General features: G+C 49.7%; 1 protein-coding gene and 1 long non-coding RNA gene across 2 annotated transcripts; both read right to left on the bottom strand.

Moving 5' to 3' along the window:
- Positions 1-1478: 1478 nt before the first annotated feature.
- Positions 1479-2998, bottom strand: LOC309598217. The gene is made up of 3 exons (XR_014230006.1): positions 2751-2998; positions 2266-2385; positions 1479-1907 (listed from the first exon to the last, which is right to left on the bottom strand). It is a non-coding gene; the product is annotated as an uncharacterized lncRNA (long non-coding RNA).
- A 9103-nt stretch (positions 2999-12101) lies between these two features.
- Positions 12102-24889, bottom strand: TOP1MT (DNA topoisomerase I mitochondrial; the record flags this gene model as incomplete). Its single annotated transcript, XM_082306088.1, has 14 exons — positions 12102-12204; positions 12619-12768; positions 13702-13796; positions 14563-14690; positions 15179-15293; positions 16374-16442; positions 17078-17263; positions 17762-17905; positions 18741-18885; positions 19635-19822; positions 20349-20471; positions 21233-21354; positions 23531-23646; positions 24795-24889. The coding sequence occupies 14 exons, from the start codon at positions 24887-24889 to the stop codon at positions 12102-12104; spliced, it is 1779 nt and encodes a 592-aa protein (XP_082162214.1).
- Between the last annotated feature and the right edge of the window lie 2910 nt (positions 24890-27799).

Below are 27799 nucleotides of genomic sequence, written 5' to 3'. Positions count from 1 at the left end.
CAGGGAAGACTACATTTTGAAGCACACATTGCCCTGGAAGAAGAGGCAGCTGTGTGTGTTGAGCACCTCCTGGGTGAGGGTAAGCTCCAGCTCCTCCCACCCTTGGGTCTAATGACAGTGGCTGAAGAGTGATTTTTCCTTCTGGCTCTTTCCCTCCATCTTTCTCCTCTTCCCCAGGGATTTACTTGTGCTTGGTCCTGCAAGGCTCATTCTTTGTATCCTTCCTGATTGCGACCTCTCCAAAATCAGGACAGCAAGGTGGGTTGCCATCACCATCCCCCTGACACAGATCCATCCCCACCTCAGACTTTCACAGATGTTTCAGTGCTTAACTCCCAGGGAAGCCAAGAGGAGTTCAGAGCTAATCCCACCCATGGGTTTACTGCAAACTAACATGGGCTTAAACCCTTTGCACGCCAAATCGCTGAAGGACTCAGACCCCGTGGCTGCTCCTACCCAACCTTTCAGGCAGTTCCTGTTCCTGGATGCTGTGAAGGTGGCCAGGTACTCTGCTCACCGTGGGAGCCCCGCCATGGGGCAGAGATACGCGAGTTCAAGAACACAGCGTGGGCAGCCTGGGGCCAGATTACACCAAGGTGTTGAAATCCTTCTGAGAACCTGCCCTTTGGCTTCCTCTCTTTCAAGCGGGTCAGGGAAACGGTGCCCCAGGGGCATCCCAAATCTCTTTGCCAGTATTACCTGTTTTTATGGTGTCTCTGGGACTCTTGTATTGCCCAAAGCCTAGCTGGGTCTGGATTAAGTTACATACAGGATCGTACCTGTACTTGGGGGCATTAATAGGGATATCCAGCAGTGATGTCCAGGTGTCACAAGCTCCAGAGGAGGTCACCACCCTTCCAGCTGCCCTGGGGCTGGAACCACACTGCAGAAGAGCTGTCATGGAAGCAGCTATGTCTATACCAATAATACACGGGGGGCCCATGCACAGTTTCAAGGGTTGTCCCACAGTTGTCCACGCTGTTTAATTGCTAGCACGGTTTTGGCCTGACCAACTAGGACTATCCCTGGCAATTCCATATCTACTTTCCAATTGGTATTTTGGATTCAGACACCTTATTTTGGAGGGAGAGAGCTTGGCTATAAGAGATGGGCACCAGCTGACCCCACGGCCAGGAACCGACACAGGGTGTTTCATTTGCTAAGATGCCCTCCCCATGCTGTCCCAGACCTTGTCAAGACCAGAGTCTTGACAGCATACTAGAACAATACCATCAGAGATGGAAATTCATTATTTTCCCAGACCTTTTTCTATAAGCCTTCAGAAATTTCTACCTGGCTGAAACAGTAAGAGACACACTCCAATCTGGGGCTGTGCTGATCAGGATTGTATCCTCCTCCTACTCACCTCCATTTGTTTAGCTCTCTGTGTACGTGCATGAACCACCTGACCATGCTGCTTGCAAAACCTCAGCCCTGCTGTGAGTCAACACTCAATTGAAAAAAAAATAAAAAAATAAACATCTTGGAATTTTTTTTTTAATGGTGGCTGCAGAGCCCTGTTGCATGAGAAGCCATAAAAGAAAAACTGAGGGATCTCTTCTCCATCAAGCTCAAGCTAGCTTCAGACTGCCCTTTCCGTGCCTGAATATTCGATGTTCAGAAGACGTTCTGGGGATAGACAGGCAAAATGACTGCAGGTGCTAGGGGACCAGGATGGGTTAAGAAGCTTGCACAGGTTATTCGACAGGGATCTCATCACAGTCCAGTCCAGAGAAGGGGGCTGGTAACACTGACCAGAACTGCAGTTCCCAGCACTGCAATGGGAGGTCCCATCCCAGATGCGTTGTTGTGATTGCACTTGTCCGAATTGCAGCAATTATAAATGTCTTGAAACATACTGCAATTTGAAATGCAGCTTTTGTTGATCAACTTCTGTTGTTGAGTGCCTGGATAAAAGTCAAATAAAACCAACCCATGAATCTTTCTTCCAAGAGCAAATCCTGACTTTACCGTGTAAGCAGCTTGAGAGATCACCCAAGTCTATGTGGGTTATGATGTTCATTAACTACCCTCTGCCTCGCTGTTCAAACAAAGAAATAATTGGGCTTAACCTGTAACCCAACACTATTCAAGTTCTCCCAAAGCCCCATGGAAGGGAAACATTTTAGACCCAAGTGCACTGGAGCAGAAAGCGGGGAAGGACACAGACCCGCTGAGAGCAGCGCTGGGGTTGGGACACACAGGAGCATTAGGCAGCAGGGTTGGGAGGTCACAACCCAGGCAGTTCATGGCAGTGGGACTCACCAACAGCTGTCTCCACAATCGTAGTGATGCAGGCTGTCTCATTTTTGACACATTGGGAAGTCGTCAAGCACTCATCATTGCTGGTCTTCTGGGTGCAGGTGTAGCACATCAGTGAGTTGGCTACAGGAAGAGAACATAAATGATTTGCACGAGGTCAAAGCAAGAAACCCCTTCCCAGCTGGACCTCTTCCCATCCTCATGCAGGACACAGGACATAGAATAAGACATAGAGGATTTGGCTGAGCCAGTTCTACCCTTCCACTATCCCACACCCAAAACTGCTAAGCACACACTTCCCTGAAGAAAACCCCTCCTTCCAGGTGAGTGGGCAGCAGAGAGACTGTGCAGACCAGCTCTTTATCTATCACCATCTACTGACTTCTTAAAGACCACTGGACTTAGAAGTTATACATGTGACTTCTCCCCCCAAAATGCCAGCTCTTTCCATCCCAGCCCAAGCCTTGCAGGAATCCTGAGCAACTCACTGATGTCCATGTAGAGGACAGCAGCCAGACATGCCACCAGGAGAGCCCTCATCTCCATTGGCTCTTCTTTGCCTGCACGGTCTTCGGGGGAAGCAGCTCCCAGCTCTCCGTGGAGTCCTAGCCAGAAGGGGGGCCAATGCAAAGGCTGACACAGGTCAACCCACGTGTTGCACAGTGTCCACGGCCCAGACCAGGGGGCTGACAAGTACTTGCAGAGCCTTGCAGGAGCCCAGTGCTCACATCTGCTGTCCGAGTTTTGTGCGCTGCCTTTGCCTGAGTGCATGTTACTTAATATCTCAAAATAAGCCAAAAGGAAAGCAGTTGCTACTGATAGCAGCAGTTCCTCTTTGAAAGAAGGCAGGAGATAAAAGGTGGGTAGGAAGTGGTGACCAGCCTAGGAGGAAGTAAGGCCACCCAAGAAGGGGGATGGGGACTCTTGGACTTGCACGCTGTGCTTTGGTCCTAGAGAAAAGGGGATATGCATGCTGGGTCCAGCAAGGAGGAGCCACTCTTTGAGGACTGGGACCTCCAACTTTGGTTGCCCAATTGGGGCCAAGCCCAGAGCCTTGGGTTAGCACTGGGAAGGCTTGTTCCCCCTGTGGCTATGCGAATTTCCCTCCCATGACTTGGCCCACGTGCTGCCCTGTCAGCTCTGTTGCCACAACTCTAAGCTTGGCATGGTACCAGTAAGATGAGGGGACCCCAAGAGAACCAGAGAAAGACTGGGAGAAAGATGCCATGCTAATGCTACAACCTCAAAATCTCATCTTATGGGCAAGCAGAAAGCACACCGTGTGTGTGTGTGTGTATCATTAGTACAACTGAAATCTTAACAGTCTCATCCAAGAATGATTGTTGGTCTAGACTGACTAATATAGGAAAACAAAGAATAATCCTATACAGAATGATATTATTATGAAAACTATTACACACACTAAGTGGTTTCTATCCCTTTTCTTGGTGTTAGGGTCACCCTTCCCACTCTTGGGGGTTTCCATGCTGGTGGCATTATGGTAAGTCGTCAGCATCTGGAGCCCTGTGCCAGGAAAAATAAGATGTTCATGTTGATGGTTCCTTGTTCCTCTCCCCAGGATCCACTGAGCCATTTCAATTATGTTTAGTATCTTTTTTTTTTTTAACGTGTTTTTTCATTGGTCTGCAGCTACATCTCAATTTACTATATGCAGTGCCTTTTACATATGGTAGGTACTGCTTTTGTACTGTTTGTTACCCCTAAAACCAGCCTGGACCAGCTCCAGGTCTGCATTTCTTCAGCTGAGCGAATGGTTTATAGCCAAGGAGTCTCCAGTTCCAGCCCAGGTCCCACCTCATCACCCCATACCTGCACTCCTCTGCACCACATCCCACATCTCCACTTCTCAAGACCTTTGCTGTTGTACCAAGCCTGCATTTCTCTACACTATATCTTGGGTCAGAGTCATAAATACCTCATTCTACACAGCATAATGGCTTGTTACTGCTATCTATATAAACCTACAGCTGCGCTATACAATGATATACAAAAGTAAAACAAATTAGCCATAGCCACTTGGTCAATTAGAAAAATTGCTCTTACCACTCAGCCAAGTTAAAAAAAGCAGCCTCGGGCAGGTCAAGACAAGCTCAGTCAGAGCAAACCTAACAAGCCTCAATCCTGAGGTCTCGCAAACTCAGTACAAAGCTTATGGCTTTGTTACTAGCAATAGCAATACCAAATTAAAGTGCTAAAGGATAACAAACCATCTTGTCTTAGACTCTCAAAGAGGAAAAACTGGACTGAGCTATTTTGTTTTATTTATAGAATTATAGCTCCTGTTTATTTTTTTTTTTCTTTTCTAGCACACCATAAGGCACTATGAGGACAGTCCTGCACAGCCCCATGTCAAAGCTCTTTCAAAGGTGACAATACAAAAGAGGAGAAAGGGGGAAAAAAAAGAGGGGGGGGGGGAAGGGGAACCCTATTTGCACAGCAAGGGAGCCAGGGGTTGTGCAGCCACAGTCCAGTCACACTGCTTGCTAAAGGGGTCACACTGCAAAGCCTGCCCCGCTGGCTGTAGGGAAAAAGAAACTAAATCAAACATAACTAAAACATAACTAAAAGCAATAAAGGAGGACATCACGGAGGGGGTCGTGACTGAACCACAGCCTGTTACAGCACAGACCCCACGCCAAATTGTAAAGATGCTCGGCTCTTTGCCCGCGTTGCCAAGACCCCGTTGCAGGCTCACGTGGCACACATCGCTACATCAGGACAAAGCTGGGGCTGGTGACACCCCATGAAAGACATGGGGATGAACCAGAAATCTGGATAAGATGTGAGGCCGTAGCCATCCAATACAGGGTCCCAAGGGAGAAGGAAGAGAAGCATAATACAAAAATCATGGGATTGTGCCATATGCCTGGGCTAGGAAGAGAGGCCAGACCTGCTGGGTCATCTCCCCTCACCACCTTCAAATCTCACCACCCCTGGAAAGGCAGCCAACAGAATTTACTTTTGCAGGCACTCGAGGTCACGTCCCGTGATTGTTTTTGTGGAGAATCCTTGCGCATGCAGAAATGGGGACAGTGCTGGGTCTGAGGATGCACAGGAGAGCGGGTGGTGGAGATTTAACTCCCCCAGGTCCTGTTTCTCTCAAAAGGGGGGTTTGCAGCACCAGGAATGAACTATGGGAAGTCAGGAACTGTTTTGCTTGGGGGACTACCAAGAAGGAAACACAAACCCTAGCTAAAGCTGGTGGAGATAACTGCCACCCCATTGTCTTCCACTTTGGCAAACTAAACCTTCAGGAGTTCAAGAGTCCAGCTATGGCTTGAGAAACAGACGGAAGAGATTACACAGAACAGCTTTAAAAAAACAACCAAAGAGCTCATTCGTGCATAGGTGACCCGTGGGAAGGGATTAGAGACTTCCTTGTCTGACCCAGCTTGGTAAATAAATAATCTGCCCTGTTTCCAAGAGGTGGGGCAGTCTGGATGCAATCCACCAAGCTAGAAACACAGCATTTTTTTTTTTAAAGGCATCAGCTATCTGCCTCACCATCCCTCCGGCACTACAGGGCAACCCCAGGGAGCCACTGGAAGCTACCTCAGTTTGCAGAGACCTCGCATCACGCTCTTCTCAGGCTCGTGGCAGCAGAAGGAACTTATGAGCCCTCCTGCAGCTGTGAAAGCAGTTATTCAAAGGCTTATTTCTGAGTCAAGCCAATCACTCATAATTGCAGCTTAATCCAGACTTAGATTAAGAATATTAATTAAGTAATTTATCGAAATTCCTCGTGCCCCAGCTTGCAGTGGCTCAGGATTAAGGTCTGGAGAAGCCTTTCTCAGAGCTTGGGACAAGCTCGGCTGAGCTGAGCTCTTCCTGATTCTTTATTTTCTTTTGAATAGCACATGTGCTCAGCTGGCCAAAAATATCACTACTATGGCTAAAAAGAAGCCGTAGGAAGAACCAGCCTATGGGTCCTCTGCTCATTCCCTGTGGGACACCCACGATGGGCAGCCGTCCCCCTTCCACAGCTGCAGCGAGCAAGTACCAGTTCTCCTTCGCAGGGCACAAACCTGATATCCTGGAATATTATCCTTGCCTTGGAAGCCTTTCCTCTGCCCCTCATTAGACCGCCCTTCATTTTATCACAGGGATCCAATTTCTCAGAGGTTAATCATTTGCTTTCCTTTGCAGCCACTCTCCTTGGCACCAGCAGTGCTGCATTTACAAACACATGGCAAAGGCGTCCAATTTGAGCTTATCTTACAGCAGTCTGAACTTGGCTGACTGTTGACGGACACAGAGTACAACTGTGTAAACCCAGGGAGCTTCTTAAGCACATGTTTTATTTACGCCAAACCACAGATGTGATCTTCTCTCTCGCTAAACCACACTGGAAAAGGAAAACCTCCATTTGTTGTATGCAGAGACAGAGGTCTGAAGCACAGCAGTGATAGTGTCAACTTAAATGTTGTTCTACCCCTTTCCTCTCATACTGACAAAAGCATTTCCCTTTAAAGTTTCTGTTCTATTTTTCCCAATTTTTTTTTCATTTTTGCAACATCAGACCTCAAGGGAAGAAGGGAGGGGAGGAAAAACCCTCTGGAAACCCTTCACGTTTCTCTTCCTCACATCCCCACAGGGGTTTCCCGCCTCTCACGTGTCTGCCAGACTACAGCTGGTTTGTTTTCCCCTTAGTCTGATCGCTCCCCAGGGAGCAGATGCAGAGCATAAGCAGCAGTTCCACAGCAAATGCTCCTCGCTGAGTTTTCCTCACGCCCACTTCCCTCTCTGCACCAATTAAGATGAATCAGCCAAAAGCCCATCTCTGAACCACCTACGGGTGAACAAAGGCCCTGTCATTACGCAGATGAAAGAGCGGCTAAGCAGCTTTGATGGCTGCCCTTCCTCAGATCACCCGCCGGGACCCCTTCTCCACCCGCCATGGCCCTGATGGGCAGGGGAGCAGTGCTGCCAACCCCGCTGCCAGCCCTGACCACTGTGGAAAGTGGATCTAGGAAACAGGAGGCTGATGCACTTTTTTCATCAATGGGGATCAATAATCTCTTGGCCGTGCATCAAGAGTTTGACTCATCCCCAGGAGAAAGGACGACGTGAGAAGGTTTATGATAAGCGCGGCTTGGTCCAAAGGTTTTAGTGCCTGCAAAAGGTGACAGCCTGCAGGCTTTATATTCCCATCTCTCCAGGATGCTGATGCAGAAGCAACAGGCAGGGACGGAGCCCCATCAGAGCCTCCAGATGCTCAAACAACTTCCTATGCTGAGAGAGGTATTGCTTGTACCCACCCCCCCGAGCTATAGATTGAGACGGTCCTACCTCCTTCAGCCACAAGCTTCTACCACATCCCTCCGAGGCTCAGCAGGCTGGCGTTCAGTGCAAGGCAAAGTTCAGAGAAGCTCGTGAAATTCAGCGAAGTCCCAGATGTGGGGCTGAATGACCCCATGCAACAGAGCAGGCTAGAGGGGAGCAGGCTAAGGCGGATCAAGTTGTTGCCTTCAGCTATTTAATGGGGAGCGGCTGTGGAGAGGCCAGAGCCAGACTCTCCTTGGAGGTGCACAGAGAAAGGACAAGCAGCTGGTTGCAGCCTCAGGCTGTGCCAGGGGAGGTTTAAGTTGGATATTAGGAAAAACTTCTTCACCAAAAGGGTAGTCAGGCCCTGGAAGAGGCTGCCCAGGGCAGTGGTTGAGTCTCCATCCCTGGAAGTATTTAAAAGATGTGTAGATGTGGTGCTTAGGGACATGGTTTAGTGGTGGATTTGGCAGTGCTGGGTTAACAGTTGGACTCGATGATCTTAAGGGTCTTTTCCAACCTAAATGGTTCTAGGATTCTATGATTCTAAGATGCAACAAGGGAAATTCCAACCAGATAGATATAAGGAAGAAAAAAAAAAAAAAAGTTTGTAGTGATGAACTGCCAAAACAGGGACGCTGGGATATGGTGGAGGAATCTCCCTCCCTGGAGATATTAAAATTTGGCTGGAGAAGGCCCTGAGCAACCCAATCAAAGTTGGCCCTCCTTTCAGCAGGAGGTTGGACTTGAGCCTTCCAGAGACCCTCCCAACCTCAGCATTTCTGGGAAGAGGCTTGACATCGGCAGCAAATGCCAAAGCAAGGTAAGAGGAACTTCTCGCTACCGCCTACCACCCAGAAGTTTATCTTATCAAACAGCCACAGTATCAGTGCTGTCCTTGTGCCGTCACCCAGTGCAGGACATCTCCAGCCTGCAGGCAGGGAGACAAATTCTCCAGCCTCCAGAAGGTTTTTTTTTTTAAGCATCATTATGCAACTAGAGCAGCCCTAAGCTCGTCCCAGTATCAGTGTGAGCAGTCAGCTTTGTTCTTGGTAAATTTGCCTTCAGGTCTCCTCCCAACCAATATGAACAACAGGTTTTTATGAAAAGCACGTTAGTAAGTCAAGAAGTTACAGGGGAAGATCCCACTTCTTGTTTTGCCTAAGACCAGATCTTCCCTTTTTGCATTTTTTTTTTCTTTAAAATAAAAGTAAAAAAGAAGGTAGAAATTGTGAAGGAAAGATGCTAAACTCTTGACTTCACATTTTGCTAGTCAAATACCAGCAAAAATGCTAGTATCTTGGCTTTGGGCTACCAAGTGTCCTAGGCATCAAAGCACAGGTTTCTGTATGCCTACAGAAAAGGCACTTCATTGGAGAAGCTGAGTTGAAAACATCCCTGGAAGGGCCAAGGCAGGTAGGGTTCAGCTGAGTATGCCAGTATTGCTTGAAGTCACTAACTAATCCCAAACCATTGGGCTGGAAGAGGAATCCTGCTCTCATAGGGGTCTACGATGGGCCATGACCCTGCTCCACAGGGTCCTGAGCAGTGGAAAATCGCTGTCAGATTGGGCATTAGGCCAGCCTGCTGCTTCGTGCCACCGTGATGTCAATGGCGAGTAGCTCAACTTCTCCAACCTGTATCTCACTTATGGCCAAGGGCCAGGAGAACACTCCCCAGACTTATCATCCTCTCTTTAAGGCTTCGCCATTTCAAACACAGTGTGTTACTCACCCCAGTATGCGTTATTTGATACCTGGCAAAACACGTGAAGTCTCCACCTTGCTTTTGCTTCATACCTCCCATGCACTTGGATTTCCAGTCTTGGTTTCACTAAGCTTTTTGACAGAAATGGTTAAGCCCCATAGAACTGGTTTATAGGGCAACACAATCCAGGGTAACACCCTTTGGGGAAAGGACGCTTCATTTAAGCTCCTACAGAACAGGCAATAATTACTACTTAGCTAACACTGGCAGGTCTTTGCAGCTCTGACATCCAGAGCATCTGAGCATGGCCAATGAGTATTGAGGAAAGCACAGCCCTGTAAGCATGACATATTGCCAGCACCCACTTTGTAGATCCACCGCCCCAGCAGAAACAGGGTGAGGATGGACAGGACCATGCAGGACAGCAATTACCCACTCTTTCCACCCCAGTAACCCAGCAGCCAGCTGAGGATCACAGCACTGATGGGAACCTGCTAGAGGAGAGGCCAAGGACCAAGTTACTCATTTCCCCCCAAAACTGCAGTAGGATTTGCTTTCTGGGGTGATTTTTCCACTGCTCCCCCAGCAGCTGTTCAAACTGCTGCAGCTGCTCTTACTAATTCAGATCCTTTCTCTCACATGGTGCTTGAGAGACTTTTTTCCTCTAGGAAATACTTAAAATAAAATCTGTTGGTTCAATGGAAACACCTATAGTGCTCATCCAATTGCATCTTGCTCCTTTTTTCTGCTACACAGGAGCACTGTTTCACTAGGGGCTTGGCTAGAATTACTGCTTTATTTGGGATGGAACAAACTTTCCATGACAGTTAGTGGCAAATATTCGCTTTAACCTCTTTTGAAAGCCAGAAAGCATTTAGCAGGGTGGGCAGAAAAACATCTCCATCCATTGGGACCAAACTGGCTACCTCTGTTTCGCAGGTACATATCCAACACAGGGGTCAAAGCATGCTTGGCAGCGCCTGCCTGTTGCTTGTGCAGCTGACAACCGGTCTACCTTTGCCAGAAAAATAAATTTTGCCACCATTCAGATTGATTTAGATCCGTGTTTTAGGATTCAGTTGCCTCATTAAAACCAACATGAGCTCTTGGGGCTTGCAGAAACAGTCCAGTTAAGAGTTTCACAAGCTACCACATCTCAGCCAAGTGGTGGAGCACACCCCAGCGCAGATGTGAGGTAAAACAGCATTGGCTTCACCCGTGAATTTTCCCCATACATTTGTGACAACTCTGCTATCATGCAGCAATTCAATTTTGGTGGCTCCGTCTTGCACACAGGCCCTTAGGGACCAAGCACAAATGGTTTTTGAGATCTGCAGGCAGACTCTTTGCTTGAAGGCAAAAGATTTCCTATTAAACCTAATCCCCTGCAGACAAATGAGCATACACAGACCCCATTATAGAGACTGAGCCCTGCCTCAGAGTTCTGCACATCAGCTCACAGGAGAACCACATCTTGGATGAGTTGTAAAAAGCCTCCAGTCACCAATACTCAAAAAAAATCACTTCCAGTTTTAATGAAATGCATTTCAAGTACCTGACTTCCAACTAAAATAGTAATAGTTTAAACACAAGAAGTGGCTGTAAATGAGCACATGGGAAGCACCAAGAGCTTTGGACTATAACAACCTGAACATCAGCCCTGAGACGCCAGAAGGCTCTGCTGCCAATGCAACAGCTTGCTTACACCTTAGATTTACTGGCATGTAGGCTAACTGTTGCCAGGTACATGCTGATAACACTTTTTTTTATTTTCTTCTGAAAAGCAGCCAGTTAGGCAGCAAGCACTGGCAGTTTATGCCGTCAGTCCCTGCCTGCTCCATGCCCAGCGGGAGCAGACTGGGGAGGATGCAGGCTGATGACTAAGCTGTCATCCCAACACAGGCACAGCTCCAGCAAGCTTGGTACCACTCCTCAGCACGCGTCGCATCCCACCGGAGCCTGGTCCAGCCCCCCAGTCAGCATCATCCTTTCCCCTTGCTAAATCTGTGGCTGGACAGTTTAGTTTCTGCTACGGATACGGTGAGCTGAGCCAGAGTGAACTGAAGCAAGTAGGGGAAAAAGTATGGCCCCAGATGAGATGTCCTTTCCCAGACCACGGTTTAACCACGTAGGGGTGAGTAAAGTACACTTTGCTCGTGCCAAGGTGAATTTCATCCCTCCAACGTGAAACCTGCTTTTTAATCCAGCTTCTTCCCCTCCCTCCTTCTCCTGCCATGACAATTGCTCCCTCCCACGTTTTTCCATTTTGATTATGTTTGAGCAATTGCGCAATTTTCTCCTCTCCTGGAGGTGAAAGGGCACAAAATACCCCGACGTGTAAAACCCCGAGATTTTTCCCTTCCTCCCAGTGCATCCTTGACCCAAGCCCAGGTCTTATACTGCAGCTGCCTGTTTCAGTGCTGTTATTGCCTTATGTTTCCCCATCAAACCAATTCAGAGAGTCTCAAAAGGGCAGCACAGCTCCACTACATCAAGGAGATAGGATTAGATCTAATCTTGTTTATCAGCACAATTAAGGTTCTCATTCAATCTTCTTCCTAGACTCCGGAGGAGGAAAGAAAAGATCCAAAGCACTTGGCAACTCTGAAGGGGAATTAAAAGTTCACATCGAAGTCACTGCAGTCATGATGAGTGTCACAAGTCAGCAATACTTGTTTCAACTAGAAACTGCGTGTTTTCTTTTGTATACAAAAAAGGCACAAAATACCCGTATCAAACTCTTTCATTAGACAACACCCCAGCCCTACCCCTGCAATGACTGCAGCAGCACATAAAAAAAGCTTTCCAACAGCACCAAAGGAGCATGAGGTAACATGAAAGGCACTGTCTCAGAATTCAAAGTCCTCGTTGGCCATGTCAATCGCCCAGGCAAACTTCTCCCTCTGTGTCTTGTTGTAGATCTTCTCGATGGGCACGCCAAACTTCTTGCACCTGTACAGACCACAAGACAGCAGTGGGGATGTGCTCCCCATCCCGCTCTGCTCCCACCACAGAGGTCCTCCCTGCTCAGGGTGCAGCATCTTTTACCCATGCAAACTCCCTAGCCCCAAGTGCCTTAAGAAATTACCTTTGTGCCACTCTCGATAACGACATGCAAAGTGATCCCTTTTTGCCCTGAACCCAGAAGGGACATCCTGCAAACAGTTATTTGCAGCAAGGGAAGCCTCAGCTTTAGACTTTACTCATCTCCCCCAGCACATTCAGGGCTTGGGCAGGTTTCTCTGGCCAAAGCTTATTCCGTTCCCCCAAAGGCTCAGGTGTGCGTTTGTCCCCCTCCCCAGGCAGGGCTAGGTGATCTGCACGTCTCCAGAGGACCATCTGCCCCATAGCATGCCCAGGACTTACCAGGCTATGCTAATCCTGGGGTCCAGGTAATTCAGCTTGGATGTGCCCAGAGCTATCTGCTTGTTCTCCTCCTTGTCTGTGGCCTGGACATTCAGCTTGGCCAGCTGCTCTTCCAGCCGCTTCAACAGCTTCTTTTTCTTCTCCACGTTGCTGAGGGCAGAGGAAGAGCAACACAGACAGCACGTTAAAGGGGAAAAGAAGAAGCAGAGGTGAAACACAGAGCAGTTCTCCTTATCTGCTGCTGCCTGGGAGGATGGTGTGAAGCCAATGAGCTTCAGCTCAGAGTAGTCTCTACACTCACCTTAAGTCCTATAAGGCCTGAGCCTAGAAATACTCCAAAATGGCAAAAACGGAAGATGCCATTCAGCACTAGCCTATTTCAAGTACTTTAACCTGATAAGACACTTTTGGTTTTTAAATGATTATTACCAAAGTTGGGCAAGCACAAAAGCCAGCACCCAGCAGAGACCACCTCCTCAAACTCAGGCTCCACAAGCAACAACCTGCATGACAACCCGCTCTGCATCTCAGCAACACAGGGCATGAGCAGAAAACAAGAAACCCCAGAGTACAACAAAAATACAAGCCTTGTTTCTCCCTTCCAGCCTCCTTTGGGCAGAAAGCCCCATTTGGGCTCTGGGAGGGGGGAGCAAATTTGAACAGACCCCTTGCAATGACTTCTGCAAAGATCAGACAAGCCACAATCCACCACTCAAGTGTCCCACAAGAAAACCATGCATCAGGGCTAGCTTGTGTATCCCCAGCACCAGCCCCAAGCTAGGCATCCCTTGCACCACAGCATTTGTAGGATAACTCCAAGCCAGCAGCTTCCGTTGAAGTCTGAGTATTCAGAGAGATGTGACCTATCCCAAAAATCTCCCTGCAGGAGCTCCTTCTAATCCTGCTGTTGCAAGGAACTATCCACAAGACCTCCACCCATCTGCCAGGCTGCCACAGGACAGAGGGCACCTGGTACCGAACAAGGGCACATCAGTTCTGCTGAGCTGCACGTAGGGTGTTGGGCCATACCACCCCCATCCACAGTCCCTCTGCAAAAGAGTATTGTAAGGAAGAGTCACTCACGCTGCTGCTTTGGCATCTTTTGTGTCTTCAAACTCATCTTCAGCTTTTTTCAGCTCTTGCTGGGCTTCCTCCACTTGTTTCTTCTTGGCATCAATCTGGGAAGGTAAACACAAAGTCAGCCCATGCTCCTGTCCTCCCTGGAGGTTTCAGCTCCCTCTTTCCCTTTCCTTTGCCACACCACTCCTCAAATTTCTCACCAGTCCTACTCCAATCCCAACAACTTGCCCCTGCAGCACCTGCTGGAGCTTAAACTTTTCTTAGCATCTTGCAAAAGTTCCTCACCGTACTGATGCCAGAAACATTTGCAGCTCTTATCTGTTAGTCTTGTGCAACTGCCCAAGACTGACTGGCTCGTGACAGTGCTGGGGCACACTGCAAAGTCCCAAGCTCACCAGTAGAGCATGAACAAAAGCTGAGGACCATTAAAAGTGGTACTTTGAGGTATTTCCATAGCAGACCCATGAAATTTCAGCCAGTCCTCCTGCAAAGAGCCAGGCAGGAAAACCAATTTCCCTGGTCCCAAGCCAAATGTGTTGGAACTGTGCCATCACAAAAGGCACCCAGCTTGGTTTGAAGAAACAAAGTGATGAAAAAAACAAATTCTGTGCCAAGTGTGCTTCATCCAGCATTTGAGCTTACCCCATCCCTGTCCACCCTGGGTTGCTGATGTCTCTGTACCAATTAAAAAAGCCACTCTTCCTGGTTTATTCCCTGCCACACTTGATCAATGCAATCTCTTTAGGCATCAGGTTATTCACCCTCTCCCCATCACCCACCCACTCCCCCCTCAGCCTCCCCCAAAAAAACCAAACAAGATCAGGTGAGATCAGGTCTGGGGGCTCTCAGTTTGATCTGTCTCACCTTGGCCTGGAGATTTTGCATTGACTTCGCAAAGGTTTTTGGTGTAGACCTCTGATGGTTGCACAGGATGGCCACAGCTCGGTTAGCTCGGTTGTAGGAGAGAAGCTTTCCCGCAACATTGTCTTCAGCTGGAAATAAATGGAAGCATCACTACATCTCCTTTCTGGGAGTTGGGGAAAGCAGGGAACAGACCAGAACAACAGCAAGTTGTTTGCCTTTCCCATCCTTTCTCAGGGAAGAGCGATACTGGTTGTGGAAATTGGTGACGGACACTTGAGCATCACTGAATCTGGTACTGTGCCTCATCACTCACGTATCCAAGGCAGACAAAAAATAATGCAACCAACCAGTAACGCAAGGAAGGGGGGAAAAGAAATACTCCCATCTTGGCTATCAGTGAGTCAGAGTATCGCTGAGCAGGTAACTATTTCTCACGTAGCATGGTTCCCAACCTGCTGTATGCCCCCGTAAGGTACATCCCACTCTACAACATGGTGCATCACCTGCCAAGGAGGGGCAGGCAGTTATGGGGACCCCAAGGCAATGGATGGACAACACTGAGCCCACTGGCCACACAATTCAGCTGGTGATACCATGAACACTGTTAGTAACTCACAGTTAGTGAGTGCCTTGAGCTGCTCCTGCAGGGTGATGGAGGCATTGTAGGTCCTGAACACTTTGGCAGTCAAACCATCCATCAGACTCTGGAGGTGTCTGTTCAAGATGGATGTCTGGAGGAAGGAAGATAAGGCAAAGTGGGGGGAGAAAAAAAGAGAACAAGCAGAAGCCAGGACAATAAAGCACTTTCTTTTCAGACTATCTTCTTCCTAAGCTACCAAATTAAGCATTAAAAAAAGGTCTCCTATAGCTTGCAGATCTACTTGTTGGGTCAGGCCCTCATCTACCAAAAACTGGCACAAATTCCACCTAAACCCACAAAGAATTTCCCTGGAAGTCAACATTTTTTGCCCATCTGTATCCAAGAGGACACATCTCATATCCAATATCACATCTCACATATATCCCATCCAATATCTCTGTTCTACAGAGCACATGGGGCTGCAGTTGGACTGGAAACAGAGGATGCTAAGAAGAGTCATCCGGGGTCTGGAGGAAGCCTTACTTGTACCAAGAAAGCCTATCACAGATAAATCCTATATAACCAGAGAGGAGCAGCCTCTTCAGAGGAAAGATGGGCAAGGGGCTTTGTAGGGGATGCAGGAAGAGGGGGAGCGTGGGTGGTAGCACCCCATATCCTACACTGAGGAAGAGAAAGGAAGAGGTTTTTGTAAGGGAGTAGCTCAGGAGGGAAGGCTGCAGCACATCTCTCCAGCATCCCTGTGCTCCAGCAGCCTCTCACGCTTCTACCGAGTCCCGGCGAGGTGCAAAAGCATCAAACGACTGAGGTTTGACACCTCCAGCAATGCCCTGAGCAACATGTGCGTGGGCAGGCCTTCCCAGGCTAAAAAAAAAAAAAGCCCAAGCAGATGACTTAGAGGAGGGAAGGAGCAGAAAGTCACCTCCCTAAGCAGGGACATGGGTTACTTGTGGGTGTAGGCAGGCAGCCAAGCCTGCATTCAGAGAAGCAGAGATGCTACCAGTACAGAAAGAAGATGGAAAAAAATATCACAGCCTCCCAACAGGGTGTTCAAGTAGTTGCTGTGGTGTCTCTGGAAGGGAGAGAGTAAAAACTAGAGTAAGGGATGACACCATCAGTGGGAGCCTGCAGGCTGGACAGGGGCATCATGGGTTAGTTTCTACTCCCTCTTGGCCATCAATGCTGTTTCAAAAGCTTAGAAGTGACAACTCACATTGAGCCTGTCAAAGAGGTCATCTGCTGGGTCCTTGTTCTTCATGAACAGCTGCAGGTTCTTGAACACCTAAAGATGAGGAAAGGATGGCCCTGGTCAGGGACAAGGAGCAAATTGCTCCCAGACATCTCCCTCATCTCCATCTGCCTCCTCGTCCAGACAGACTCTGATTCAGGCTCATGTAGTACACATCGTACCACACCACCAACCTTCTCAACTTCAAGGGCTGCCACTGGGACCTCAAAGCCACTGGTGCCACAGGCTGTTTTCCCCCCCATCTCTGCTATCCCTGGCACTCCAGTTTCCCCACAAACACCATTAAAATCATCTATCCCATGAACAAAGCGAAAAATAAAGTATCAGTGAGGACAGTTCAAGTCCTAATGCCCACCAGACAACTAAGGATGCTCCAGCAGGAGGCTGAACTTCTCTCTCACGGTTCATGGGCTAGAACAACCTTGAAAGCCCTATCCCAAAGTTTCTCCCCCTTTTCCAGGCCAGGGTCAGCACGTGTGTCCTCATCACCCAGCACCATTGCATCTCACATACGTGCTGCCACCGTGGTGTTAAAGCACAGGAGCCATCTTTGCAATGGATTTCAGATACAGATTTGGGACTGATGACCACCAAGTGAACCGAGCCACCCAGCTAACCCTGCACCAAATGGCCATGCTGGCCACAGCCTCCATTTCTGCCCCACTCACCAGCTTCTCCACTGACACTTTGTTGTAGTAACGGATCGAGTCTTTCCCAAGGAAGTCGAACTCCACCACGTGCTCCTGCCCATCCAGCTCGGGGTGCAGCTTGATGTGCTCCACACGCAGGGAGCAGCAGCCAACTGTGTCCGCAGTCTCCCCTTCCTCCTTCTCATTGCCAGCTCGCAGGGCCAGCTGGAAGGAGACCACGAGTCATCCATCCCAGCTCACCACAATCCCCCTTTCCAAGGTTAATGTGGACATGAACACCAGGGGAAAAAAAGAGAGACAGTGCCTCACTGAATGGCTGCTGAGACCCTGGTAGAAACCAAGAACTGACTGGCTCCAGCAGAAGATTATTTCACTGCTCTAAGAAACCCTAAAATATCCTCCTCACAGAATAAAGTTACCCAGCTCTCCAGTGGGGCCTTTGCCATCACATAGACACACACTGGTAAAGTCCAGGAAAGAGTACAGCTCCTGCACTGCCACACAACTGTGTCTTCATGGGAGCATCAGCAGATAGGAGTCACCATCCTCCATGATCATTGCCAGATGCCTCATAAGGAGCAACCCTGGCTAGTAAAACCACTGGACACCAAAAAAACCTACAAGGTGGGGTGGATCAGATAAGCTAAATCCCAGCCTCAACAGGGATGGGGGACCTGTGGGCCAGGGTGAGGCCGCAGATACCTTATCAATGAAGTAGAGAGCCACTGCTCTTTGCCGCTTCTTCATCTCCTTGGACTTCCAATCAGCTTGGTACTGAGCACGGATTTTATGGACAACATCCTTTAAGCGCCGGGCTACCTCGTACTTCTGCCAGTCCTTCTCCCCCTGTAAAGAGAGGCCAAGACTCAGTGCCTCATCTTCCTTCCACCCCTACCAGTCAAACCCTATTCTGGGAACACCTCCAGCATCTAAATACTGCTCAAACACCATTGTTTTCTTGAGAAAAATCCATGAAGTGGGAAAATCAGAGCAGAAGCAGCTCATCTAGGGTTTCTGTGCCCTCTGCTGGCTGTGCTGGACCTCGGATCCCGGACCAGTCTGAGCTGCTCATAGTCTGGGAGTGTCCTCCACCAGCTAGCAGCCAGCACACAGTAAGTGAGGAGTCAAGTAGTCAAGTACTGCACGACCATGGTCATTGCTGCTTGGATGCTACCAACGTGGACCAACACGATGCAGTTGCTCAGTTGTGCCCAACTTGCAAGCAGTTTCCTTATTTGCTTTGAGGATTGGAAATAGCTTTAAATCACCTTTCCCTCCCCACAGTGTTCACTCCCTCCCTCCCATGGTACTACAGATGGTGATCCCACCTCCCCCTGCAGAAGTGAATTCAACCCCCCAGACTCTGATCCCTGTGGACCCTCTCTGCCCCTGCCTGGCTTTCAACAGCCTTCCCTGGACACAAGTGAGCAGCACGGCACAGGGATGGCTCTGCCAGTAGCAATCCATCCCCTGGAACAGGCTCGATGCTTAATAATCATCTCTGTCTTTTTCCCCTCACCCCCCAATGGCATACCAATTAATTTAGTTTACCCCCTTTTGAGGGGGGGAAGTACATTTTTGTCGACATCCACATCTCTGCTTTCCCCTGATCTTTCCACTTGGCAAAAAGCCAGTGGCCCAACAAGCAACAGCTCTGCCTGAAGAGCAGCATCACTCCAACCTTCAGCTTGGAGCTGGGGTTCAGCATGATGTACTTCAAAGTGTTCTGGATGTTTTCCGTCCATGAAGCCAGCCAGGTAACAGTGTTGTCAAAGCGCACCTCCTTCCACTTGTGCCCTTCTGGAGGCTCGGGGATCTTGGAGTCCCTGCGGGCAGAGCAGGATGACAGCCCTCAGACCATGAAGGAGAAGGAACAGGTCGTCAGCTCAACTGCTTCTTCACAGCGAGCCAAGGACGGACAACGCATTGCAGCATTACTTACAGAAAACATACAGCCCGCCCAAAATTGCTCCACAACATGATCAGGTCTTTATCCTTCAGATGCTGGGGACAGTGGGAGAACTTGGTGGGCTGGTGGGGAACATTTTGAATCAAGCCCACAAGGTCTCCATAGGGATGGTTTAAGACCAAGCCAACTCACGTAACTTAGAGGGCAAATGCTCTTAACCCAATCACTGCTTTTCCTCCCTCCAGTGAGGATCCTGATGCTTCCAGCCAGCATGGGGAACCCATAAAATGAGGAGCAAGGGCTTGTTTGGAAGAGGAGCATAGGAGGAGTACAGAGTTGTCCCTTCTTCAGAGCGGCCATAGGAGTACTGCGGTGTTTGCAGCTGATGTCAGGTGAACAGTGCAGGCACCCGTGAGATATGGTAGCTGCTGAACAGCTTCCCTGGCCACTGTACATCCACAGAGAAACTGAAAGTCAGACCTATCTGCAAAGCAGTTATTTGGAGGTCGCCAGGAGGTGATAGAAGGGCTCCAGTGAGTTCAAGCCTGAGAGCGTGCAAAGCAGTGGCTGTAGGAGATAACAAAAACCCACAGCAACTTGGGGCAGAGGAGATGTGGTGTTTACCCCAGTCCCGAAAGCAGCTCAGCTCTTCCCGTGGCAACTCACTTGCTGCAGTTGATGATGACATCTTCTGGCATGATCCTCTTCTTCAGCATGCCCATTTTGGGGTGGTCACCTCGTCCACGGAACAGCCCCGGTGGCTCAGTTTTGAAGTTGCCTATCTTCTCCCGGTGCCCATCCAGGATGCAGTACCCATACTCCTCCTGGATCTTATCTGCCTCCTCCTTCAGTTTCTGAAGGGAACACCATCCCACCATCACCCCACAGGATTAAACCAAAACCCCATGACTCGTGCCTGCCTATCACTACCCTCCTTTCCCCAGAGAAAGCAAGGCTGGAAAGGCAGAGCTCAAAGGGTTGGAGGAAGAGGTGAGCATGGGTCCAAGTCCACTCCCAACAAATGGCTCATCTCCACCCACTTTGCAAATAGTGATGCTGTTGCAGCATGATATGCTGACAGAACAAGCCTGGATGCCACCAGACCCTTAGCAAGATCCACCATCCTCCGGACAGGGCAGGACCCCAAACCGTGGTCCAAGGATGACTGGTATCCTGCAAAGCCATGAAACATGCAGCATCTGCAGATAAGCTTAATGAAGAGGGGCGTGATGGTCAAGGAGACGGAGCTGGTCCAAAGGCCAAAGAGGTCCCAGGTCAGGGCATAACACCAGGAAAGAAGACAAGCAGTAGCCAAAATATCCCAAGTTGGTCTCAAAAATATATCAGCCAGCCCCAGGCATCATAAGAAACAGTCCTCACCTGCTTCTCCTCTTTGGAGAGTGCTTTCCGTGCCTCACTTTTGTCCACAAAGTACTTGTGGATCTCCGTGAAGTCACACTTGTCCAGGTCCTTGATTATCTTCTGCTCCTCTAAGGTCATCTCCTGAGCAAGAGATGAGAGAGGCTGGGTAAAGCCAGAAGGCAAAACCGACTCTGCACAGAGCTGCTGCCTATGCCTCTCCTTCACAGAAAAGGAAATAGAGACCCACATGCCAGTTCTTCAGAAAAATCAGAAGGAAGCAGCCACTCCAGCTATCCTAGCCACATCCACTCAAGGGCAGACAAAGCTGCCATGGTAGGAGGCCAGGCTGCCTCTGGACACCTGAGCCTGCGCCCACAGAGAAGCAAAACAAAGCCAGCTCTGGGGTGGAGCAACCTCTAACCTCTGCTGTGGAAACAAGAGGTCCCCAAGCATGGCTGCAAGCAGCTTGCAGGGACTGCAGAAGCAGCACCGAAGGTATTTGGGAGCAGGTCAACTTGCCCTAGTAGGGGTCTTGCTTTTGTTTGGGGACTGAGCCGTGGTGCTATGGGACCATGAGGTTAATCCTTCAGAGGGACACGTGCCCCAAGCCATTTGTGAAGCTGTTTGCAAGACCCAGCACTTGCTTTCCTAGGGAGCACAAATGCCAACGCGAAGCCCTCAAGGATGCTGCAGACAGCGAGCCCCAGTCCAAACCCACAAGCAGCAAGGAAATAAATCATATAACTTAGAATCTCATAATTACACGATTTTAGATAAAGAACTAAGCCACAAAAAAACTCATCCTCTCCATCCCACACCGCAGTCTAGGGTCTGCCTGGGCATGACAAGTTTATGCTGTTTAATGCAGACAGGCAGCAAGGAAGCCCTCAGAGGGAAGGTACCTTCCTCCAGTCATTGAAGAAGTTGTTCTGGAAGATCTCCTTGGTTGTGTATTCATGATCGAGCATTTTGGCATAGAAGGTGGCAATTTCCTCCGTGGCCAGGCTCAGCTTCAGGGGTTTGCCTAGGAAGGGGGAGAGGACCTTTAGCGTCAGTTATGTGGACAGCCCAACCCCGCAGCCCCAGGCAGGTGTTTGGCAAGTCCCCGTGCTCAACACAGTGCCAAAACAGGGACAAGGGGTCAGAAGAGACACTGGCAAGACTTCAGCACCCCCTTGCACCAAGCACAGCCTCATCTGCGGATCAATACCCAGAGCACTCGCACAGCGGGATGTTGCTGCAGCCCACCTGCAATCACAAGCTTCGTTTTCTTTTCCAGGAGAGTGGAAATCCTGATTTATGTTAAGGTCACTGACCCACAGGGCTTTCAGCAGCCACCATGCCATGATGAGTCCCAAACTTCTGGCTCCACAGGACAACACAGAAAGGTTTGTTTTCTGACCATGATCACTTCCAGGACCAAGCTGAGTAGCCAGGATCCCACTTGGAGAGGTTTCATCTCAAATACTTTCCCATGCAGATGGAGCAATCATGGGAAGCTCAAAGCTGAGATTTGTGCAACAGATACAGATCCAAGAGCTTCTCATGGTTGTCCAGTAGATCTTGGATCATTTCTTGGAGGTGGCAAAGCCACCATCCTCTCCTGAGCTCTTTGGCTAAAGCAATGAAGTCTAGTGAATCCAAGGAACATTTTGGCTTTTCCTAGGAAACCAATACTTTGAAACAGCTTTTCTAGGCAAGCTGCAGAAAAAGCACCCTGCAGAGCTCCAGGGGGTGGTTCAATCCTACCTGCACCAGCTGCTCTGGTTTTTAGGGTTCCTGACCTCTGCCTGAACTGCAGGGCATGGTGGGTCACAGCCTTATAGCAACCCCATGACAGCCTACATACACCAGCTCAGCCATGGTCCCGTCCTACATGAGGTTGTTGCCTGTCCACAAACACTTTTCCATCCAGGAACGGTGACACCTTTTAGCAATCAAGCCAACTTCACCCAAGATCCCAGGCCAAAGCCACCACCCTAGATGCCCACAACATACAGATGGGTCTCCAACAGCTCAGAGGCCACAGAGAAGGTCCAAACCCTATGCAGGACTACATACAGCTGCCAGGGCTCCTCCTCATTGAGCCAAAAAATTCTCAAATATCCCCATCGATGTCCCAGCAGTGCCCTCTGGTGACAGCATCGCCAGACACCTCATTTCCCCAAATTAGCCTTTTTTTTCCTACTGTAAAAAACCCACAAGGTATAGGAAGCCCCAGTGAGGGGGCTGAGGAGGACCAAGACCCCATGGGACTGCAGTCCCCTTCCACCTCCAGCATCCCTTGGTCAAGCCCCACGGTCCTTCTTTCCTCCCTTCCCTTGATCTATCAGAAAACAGTTCAGGGGTGGAGCTGAGAGTGGGGAGGAGAAGAGAGCCCAGCGGGCATGGTGGGAAACCAAGGACAGCAGAGACCTGCCCTGCCAATCTCCCAGCCCCTTCACTGATGCACCGAGTTGCTGTAAGGCGATGTGTGGTGGCTGTGGGGACAACATGGGGAGCTGTGACCGAAAGCTTGGAGCAATCCAGCCAAAGCCTACAATGTCTTAGAGGACAAGCAACACATCAGTCACTGAGGCCATGGGACAGGCAAACTGCACCTCTCATCAAAAGTAAAACCGCATTTTCCCAGCTTGCAGTGAAACTGTGCATAAGCTGACTTAAAGCTCAAACCCCAAAGCATCTTAATGAGGGGAAAAAAAAAAAAAAATGTTTCTTTCCCCTCTTCCCCCAGTCCATCTTTGCAAGAGGTACACAGGGACTTCAGGCAACAGCATCAAGATGCATTGCTTCCTCTTGAGAAACTTAGGGTCCAGCGCCACCACTGCATGCCCCATGGCCAGGAGAGGCTGTGAGCAGAGGGGCAAGTCCCAGATCCACACGTGGCTGCATTACAGCATCCTAAAAACAGCCACACGGGAGCTGTCACCCTGCCCAGGGTGCTCTGCATGGATGGGACGCATGAAGCACCCTGCAACTGTCAGGGGCTCATTAGCTCCCCAGTAACCCCATAACTCCTGCAATGTGCAAAACTCTCCAGCTTTAACCCATGGTTCAGGCTTTATCCAATGGGATATTTAAGCCCTTTAATAATTTGTGGTCTGCAATACTTCCCCCTTCATACAAGAGGAGACACTGGCTCTTCAGCCGTGCAGAGGACAACTCCACATGCCCCAGGTCCCATCACAAGGCAGACATACCATCGTAATAAAACTGCACATCATCAGGCAGCGGCTCATAGAGGGGGGCAAAGTAGGGTCCTCGGTGCTCCAGTTGCATCCACTTGACCCCGTCTTCTTTCTTCTCCTCTTCCCACCTGGGACAGATGCACAGGGACTCGTGAGACCATCCCCACCCTGGGCACTGGGACCTTCTCCCAAGGTCACACCAGGAAGATGCCCTTTGAGCAGCAAGGGTTGCCACAAAACCCAGGTGAAATCCTATTGTGTCTGCTACTGCCTCAGTTTCCCCATTCTTTCAAACAAGGAAGACTGCAATGCAACCCAGGGAAAGGTGTCTTGAGGAGGGGGACATGCTCATTGCAGTGACATGGAAGAACACAGGGGGAGAGCAAAAGGATGGATGGGTCAGCCAAATCCATGGGGACAGCCACAAAGGTTTCTCAGTTCGCACCAAAGAGGCTGCAAGGGCTAAAACGCTCCCCCCTTTCCCCCCCAGACCTCACGGCATTCTTTTGTTTTTATTTTAAAAGCACACAAAAAAAGCTCATGCGCATATTTCAGAGGAGGAGCTCACAACACACCACATTCGTGGCTAGGAGACCACCAGCCCATACTACTTATACCTATGATCTTAATGCAAATAAAATCTTAAAGCACCTCTCCTCCCTGCAGAGCAATTAGGATTTTAAAGTCACCACAAGCCTTAGCTGAGAAACAATGGTTTTAAAAAAATTTAAAAGGAAAAAAAAGTAAAAAAAAAATAATGAAAACATCCACCCTGAAGAGCAAAGGAATAACATTAAAAAAAATAACCCAGGTCAGGGGCACAAGAAGCCCACTGGAGAAGTGTTTACTGATGGCAGTACATGGGACAGGCAAGAGATCTGCATCCTGCGGCTCAGCGCCAGCCAGGCTGGCACTGGCCCCTTAATCCCAGCATTACCGGGAGAACGGGGATTGCTGGGAAAACACAGCAAGATTTCACCATAGGGAAGAAAAACCCTTGTGTTTCTTGCTCAGCGGTGCCCCGGAAATATTTCTGACCTTCCTCCTCCTCATGGGAAGCGGGGTGGAATAAATCAATCGCATCAAAAGGTTCATTGTGCCAGGAAAACATAGAAAAAAGGTATTAAAGGAAAATCAACAAGCTACAGAAAACTTGGCTGAAAGCAGCTGCCTGTCTCTGAGATGCAAGGGTGATCCGCAGGGTGCTGCGAGGGCTCCGTCTCTCCTCCCAAACCCATGCGCTGCCCCATCCCGGCAGAGCATCGCCCGCACTCACCTGCTGCAGCCCCCCGAACCTGGTCGGAGGCAAACGGGGATAAGCTGGGGATGACGGACCCTACGGCCAAGCAACGAGGAGAGACGCCGGTACATGCCGCTGACCACCCACAGAGACAGCGAGGCTGGTGGATGCCCAGGTCACCCCAAGCATCTTGCCCCGGCACCCCGCTACCCACCAGGACATGGTGGTGGTGATGCCCAAGGCATTGCCATGAGGAGCCACCGCTGTGTCCGAGCAGTCCAGATTGTGGCACTCCCCACGTGCCAAGGCAGTGGAGCCTCATGGGAAATGTAGTCCTGCACGTGTTTCGGGGCAAAACTGCTGCAAATGGAGCTGATGCTACGTACCGGCCTCTCACCTCCATGCCAGTCTCCAGCCCCCAAAACAAGGTGTTATGTAGCAAAAAAGCTGCATAGTCCCGCTTTTCGTGCCACCCTGTGCCCCACAAGAGCTGTCCCAAAGGTCCAGGCACCCATGGGCATCCCTGGCTGGGATAACACCCTAGCAGCTCCCCGCAGCCCAGGTCTGCAACAGGCTCCAAAGCATCCAGCCCCCTAAATGCTCCTTCTCTGCCCCAAATATTGGGGTGCTCCGGGAGAGAGTGACACCAAGTGGCTAAAGCCACTGTTCCCTGCCACCTCAAAAAAAAAAAATACAACATCCATCAGCCCCACTTATACATCCTTTCCCAATGCTCTCCTGCCAAAAAGCTTGCCTGGATCATCCAAAAACTGCTGCAAAGTGGGGGAAAAATACAGCCCTTTTATATCCTCTACAACTCCTGCTATCTTGGAAACTCTTTTATTACAGGGGGTTGTGCAGATCATCTCCTTCCACCAGCCATAAGCATCTCCCTTCCCTGGCTAGGCACCAGCAAAGCCAGTTCAGGAGGAATTTATATTGTATATACTGTTACAAGAATAAAAAAAAAAATATACAAATACTATTGTGTATCCAAGACCTCCTGTTATCTCTCATCCACTTCCTCCTGCCAAGAGTGCTGAGTTCAAGGCTTAAGAAAATACAGCCAAGCAGTTAAAAAATAGTAATAAAAAAAGAATTTTCAGAGTTTTATCCTAAGAAATAAAAGTAAAACCCCAATTGCATTAGTGTTAGACCTGCCCACAGGCACGCAGGACACTTACCATTTCCACTTGTTTTCCGCCTCTTTTTTTTCTTCCTCTTTATCCTCCTTTTTAGCCTTTTTGTTGCTCTTTTCTTTTCCTTCTTCCTTAGGTTTCCTTTTGTGGGTTTTCCCCAGGGTCTTCTCCTCTTCACTCTTCTCCTTGCTCTTCTTCCTCTTCTCTTTCATTTCCCTCTCTGGCTCTGTCTCCTTCATTTTCCGCTTTTTCTCTTTCCCTGGCACATCTCCCTTCCCTGCCTCGTCCTCCTCCTCCTCCTTCACCTTCTGCCCAATCTCTGTGCTCTGGGTCTCTCCCCATCTTTCATCCCCTTTCTCATCTACCTCCTTTTCCTCCTCCTTTACTCCTTTCCCATCTTTGCTTTCCTTTCCCACCCCATCTCTCTCCTCCACTTCATCTCCCACTCCTTTCTCTCCTTCCTCCTCATCTGTCTTCTCCAGCTCTTGCTCCTCTTCCAACATTTTTTCCTTCTTTATTTTTTTCTTCCCCATCTTCTCCTCCCCCTCTGTTTTCACCTTCTTGCGCTTCTCTGCTTTCCCCTTCTGCTTTTGCCTCCCATCACCCCGTGCCTGGGTGCTGCTGCTCCCTCGCTTGGCTCTGCAACGTCCCGCTGCCCGATTGCTGCCCCCATCAGCACCTTCCTCCTCGATGCCCTCCATCACATCCCCAGGACTTTCCTCAAATTCATCCTTCTTGCTCCCTCCTTTTCTCAGCAGTCTCTTTTCCTGCTGCTTCCTTTGCTCTTGCTTCTTCTCTCTTTCCTTTTTCCTTTTCAGGTCTTGAGCATCCCCTCGCTGCTGTGGCACAGGGGGGTCCAGCTCCTTCTCCTCACCCTCCCTCGTAGCGGTGGTGGCCACATCCATCTCCAAAGCCCCAGGCTCTCCAGAAAGGGACGCAGCCCCACCAGCAACACCATCACTTGGCTTTGGGACCTGTGGGAAGCAGACAGAAGGGAAGAAAGGCTGAAGCTGGGAAAGGAGAGCGATTATCCCAAAGCCCAGGCACGTGGAGAAGGTGCTAAGGGATGTGCCCCATGCAGGATCGGGTCCAGGGGGTGACAGTCCCCCCTGGGTTTCCTACCTCAACTTCAGCCTTGGTTGCTGAGAGCCGACGTCCCACTGCAGGCCCTGCTCTCTGGGGTTTGTGCTGTGACCTACAACAAAAGCACAGCCACTTCTCACTGCAGGGGTGAGCAGCAGCCTCCACCTCTTACATGCAAAATTAGGGGATCACCCCAAAATGATCCCATGTTTCCCTTCAAGAATGGCAGCACTCCAGGTGCTGCAGTGGATGGAAACACCCCAAAGCAGCAGTGACCGGCCCCAGGTTGCAGTTTATGGGATGATGAAGCTCAAATGAGCAGGACCACAAGGTCTCCAGACCAAATGGGGAAGTCCTCAAGGAAAACGTCCCCAGGGACACCTCTGCCCAGAGAAGGGGACAGGTTTGCAAGGTTTGGCAGCACCAACAGAAAGCAGGACAGTGATTGCATCAGGCTGAGCATCGTGGACACACTGGAGGAAGAAACCTTGTGATGGGACACATCTCCTAGGACTGTGGGGACAGGGTCCCCCACTTTCCTCTCTCAAGGAGGCAGCCTGAGCATTGGCGTGATGTGATGATGAAGCTGTGTCCTTCCCCAACAAGCTGCAGGACCAGAAACGTCCAGATCCATGACCTCCGCCATCAGGATTATGGGTGGGGAACACAGGAATGTTTCCTTGGTCAGCAAAGCGGTCAGAGCTCTGTGGGACATGCAACATTATAAAGCACCAACCTGCTCTATAAAATACTTTCTTCCAAGGCTTCCCCCAAGCTAGGCAGGGAGTTGGGAACCTCATCTTTAAGTCGCTCGTGTTC

This window comes from Platalea leucorodia (genome assembly GCF_965183815.1).
Source record: "Platalea leucorodia genome assembly, chromosome: 1".
NCBI lineage: Eukaryota > Metazoa > Chordata > Aves > Pelecaniformes > Threskiornithidae > Platalea > Platalea leucorodia.
This window is presented reverse-complemented; position numbering and strand designations above follow the sequence as displayed.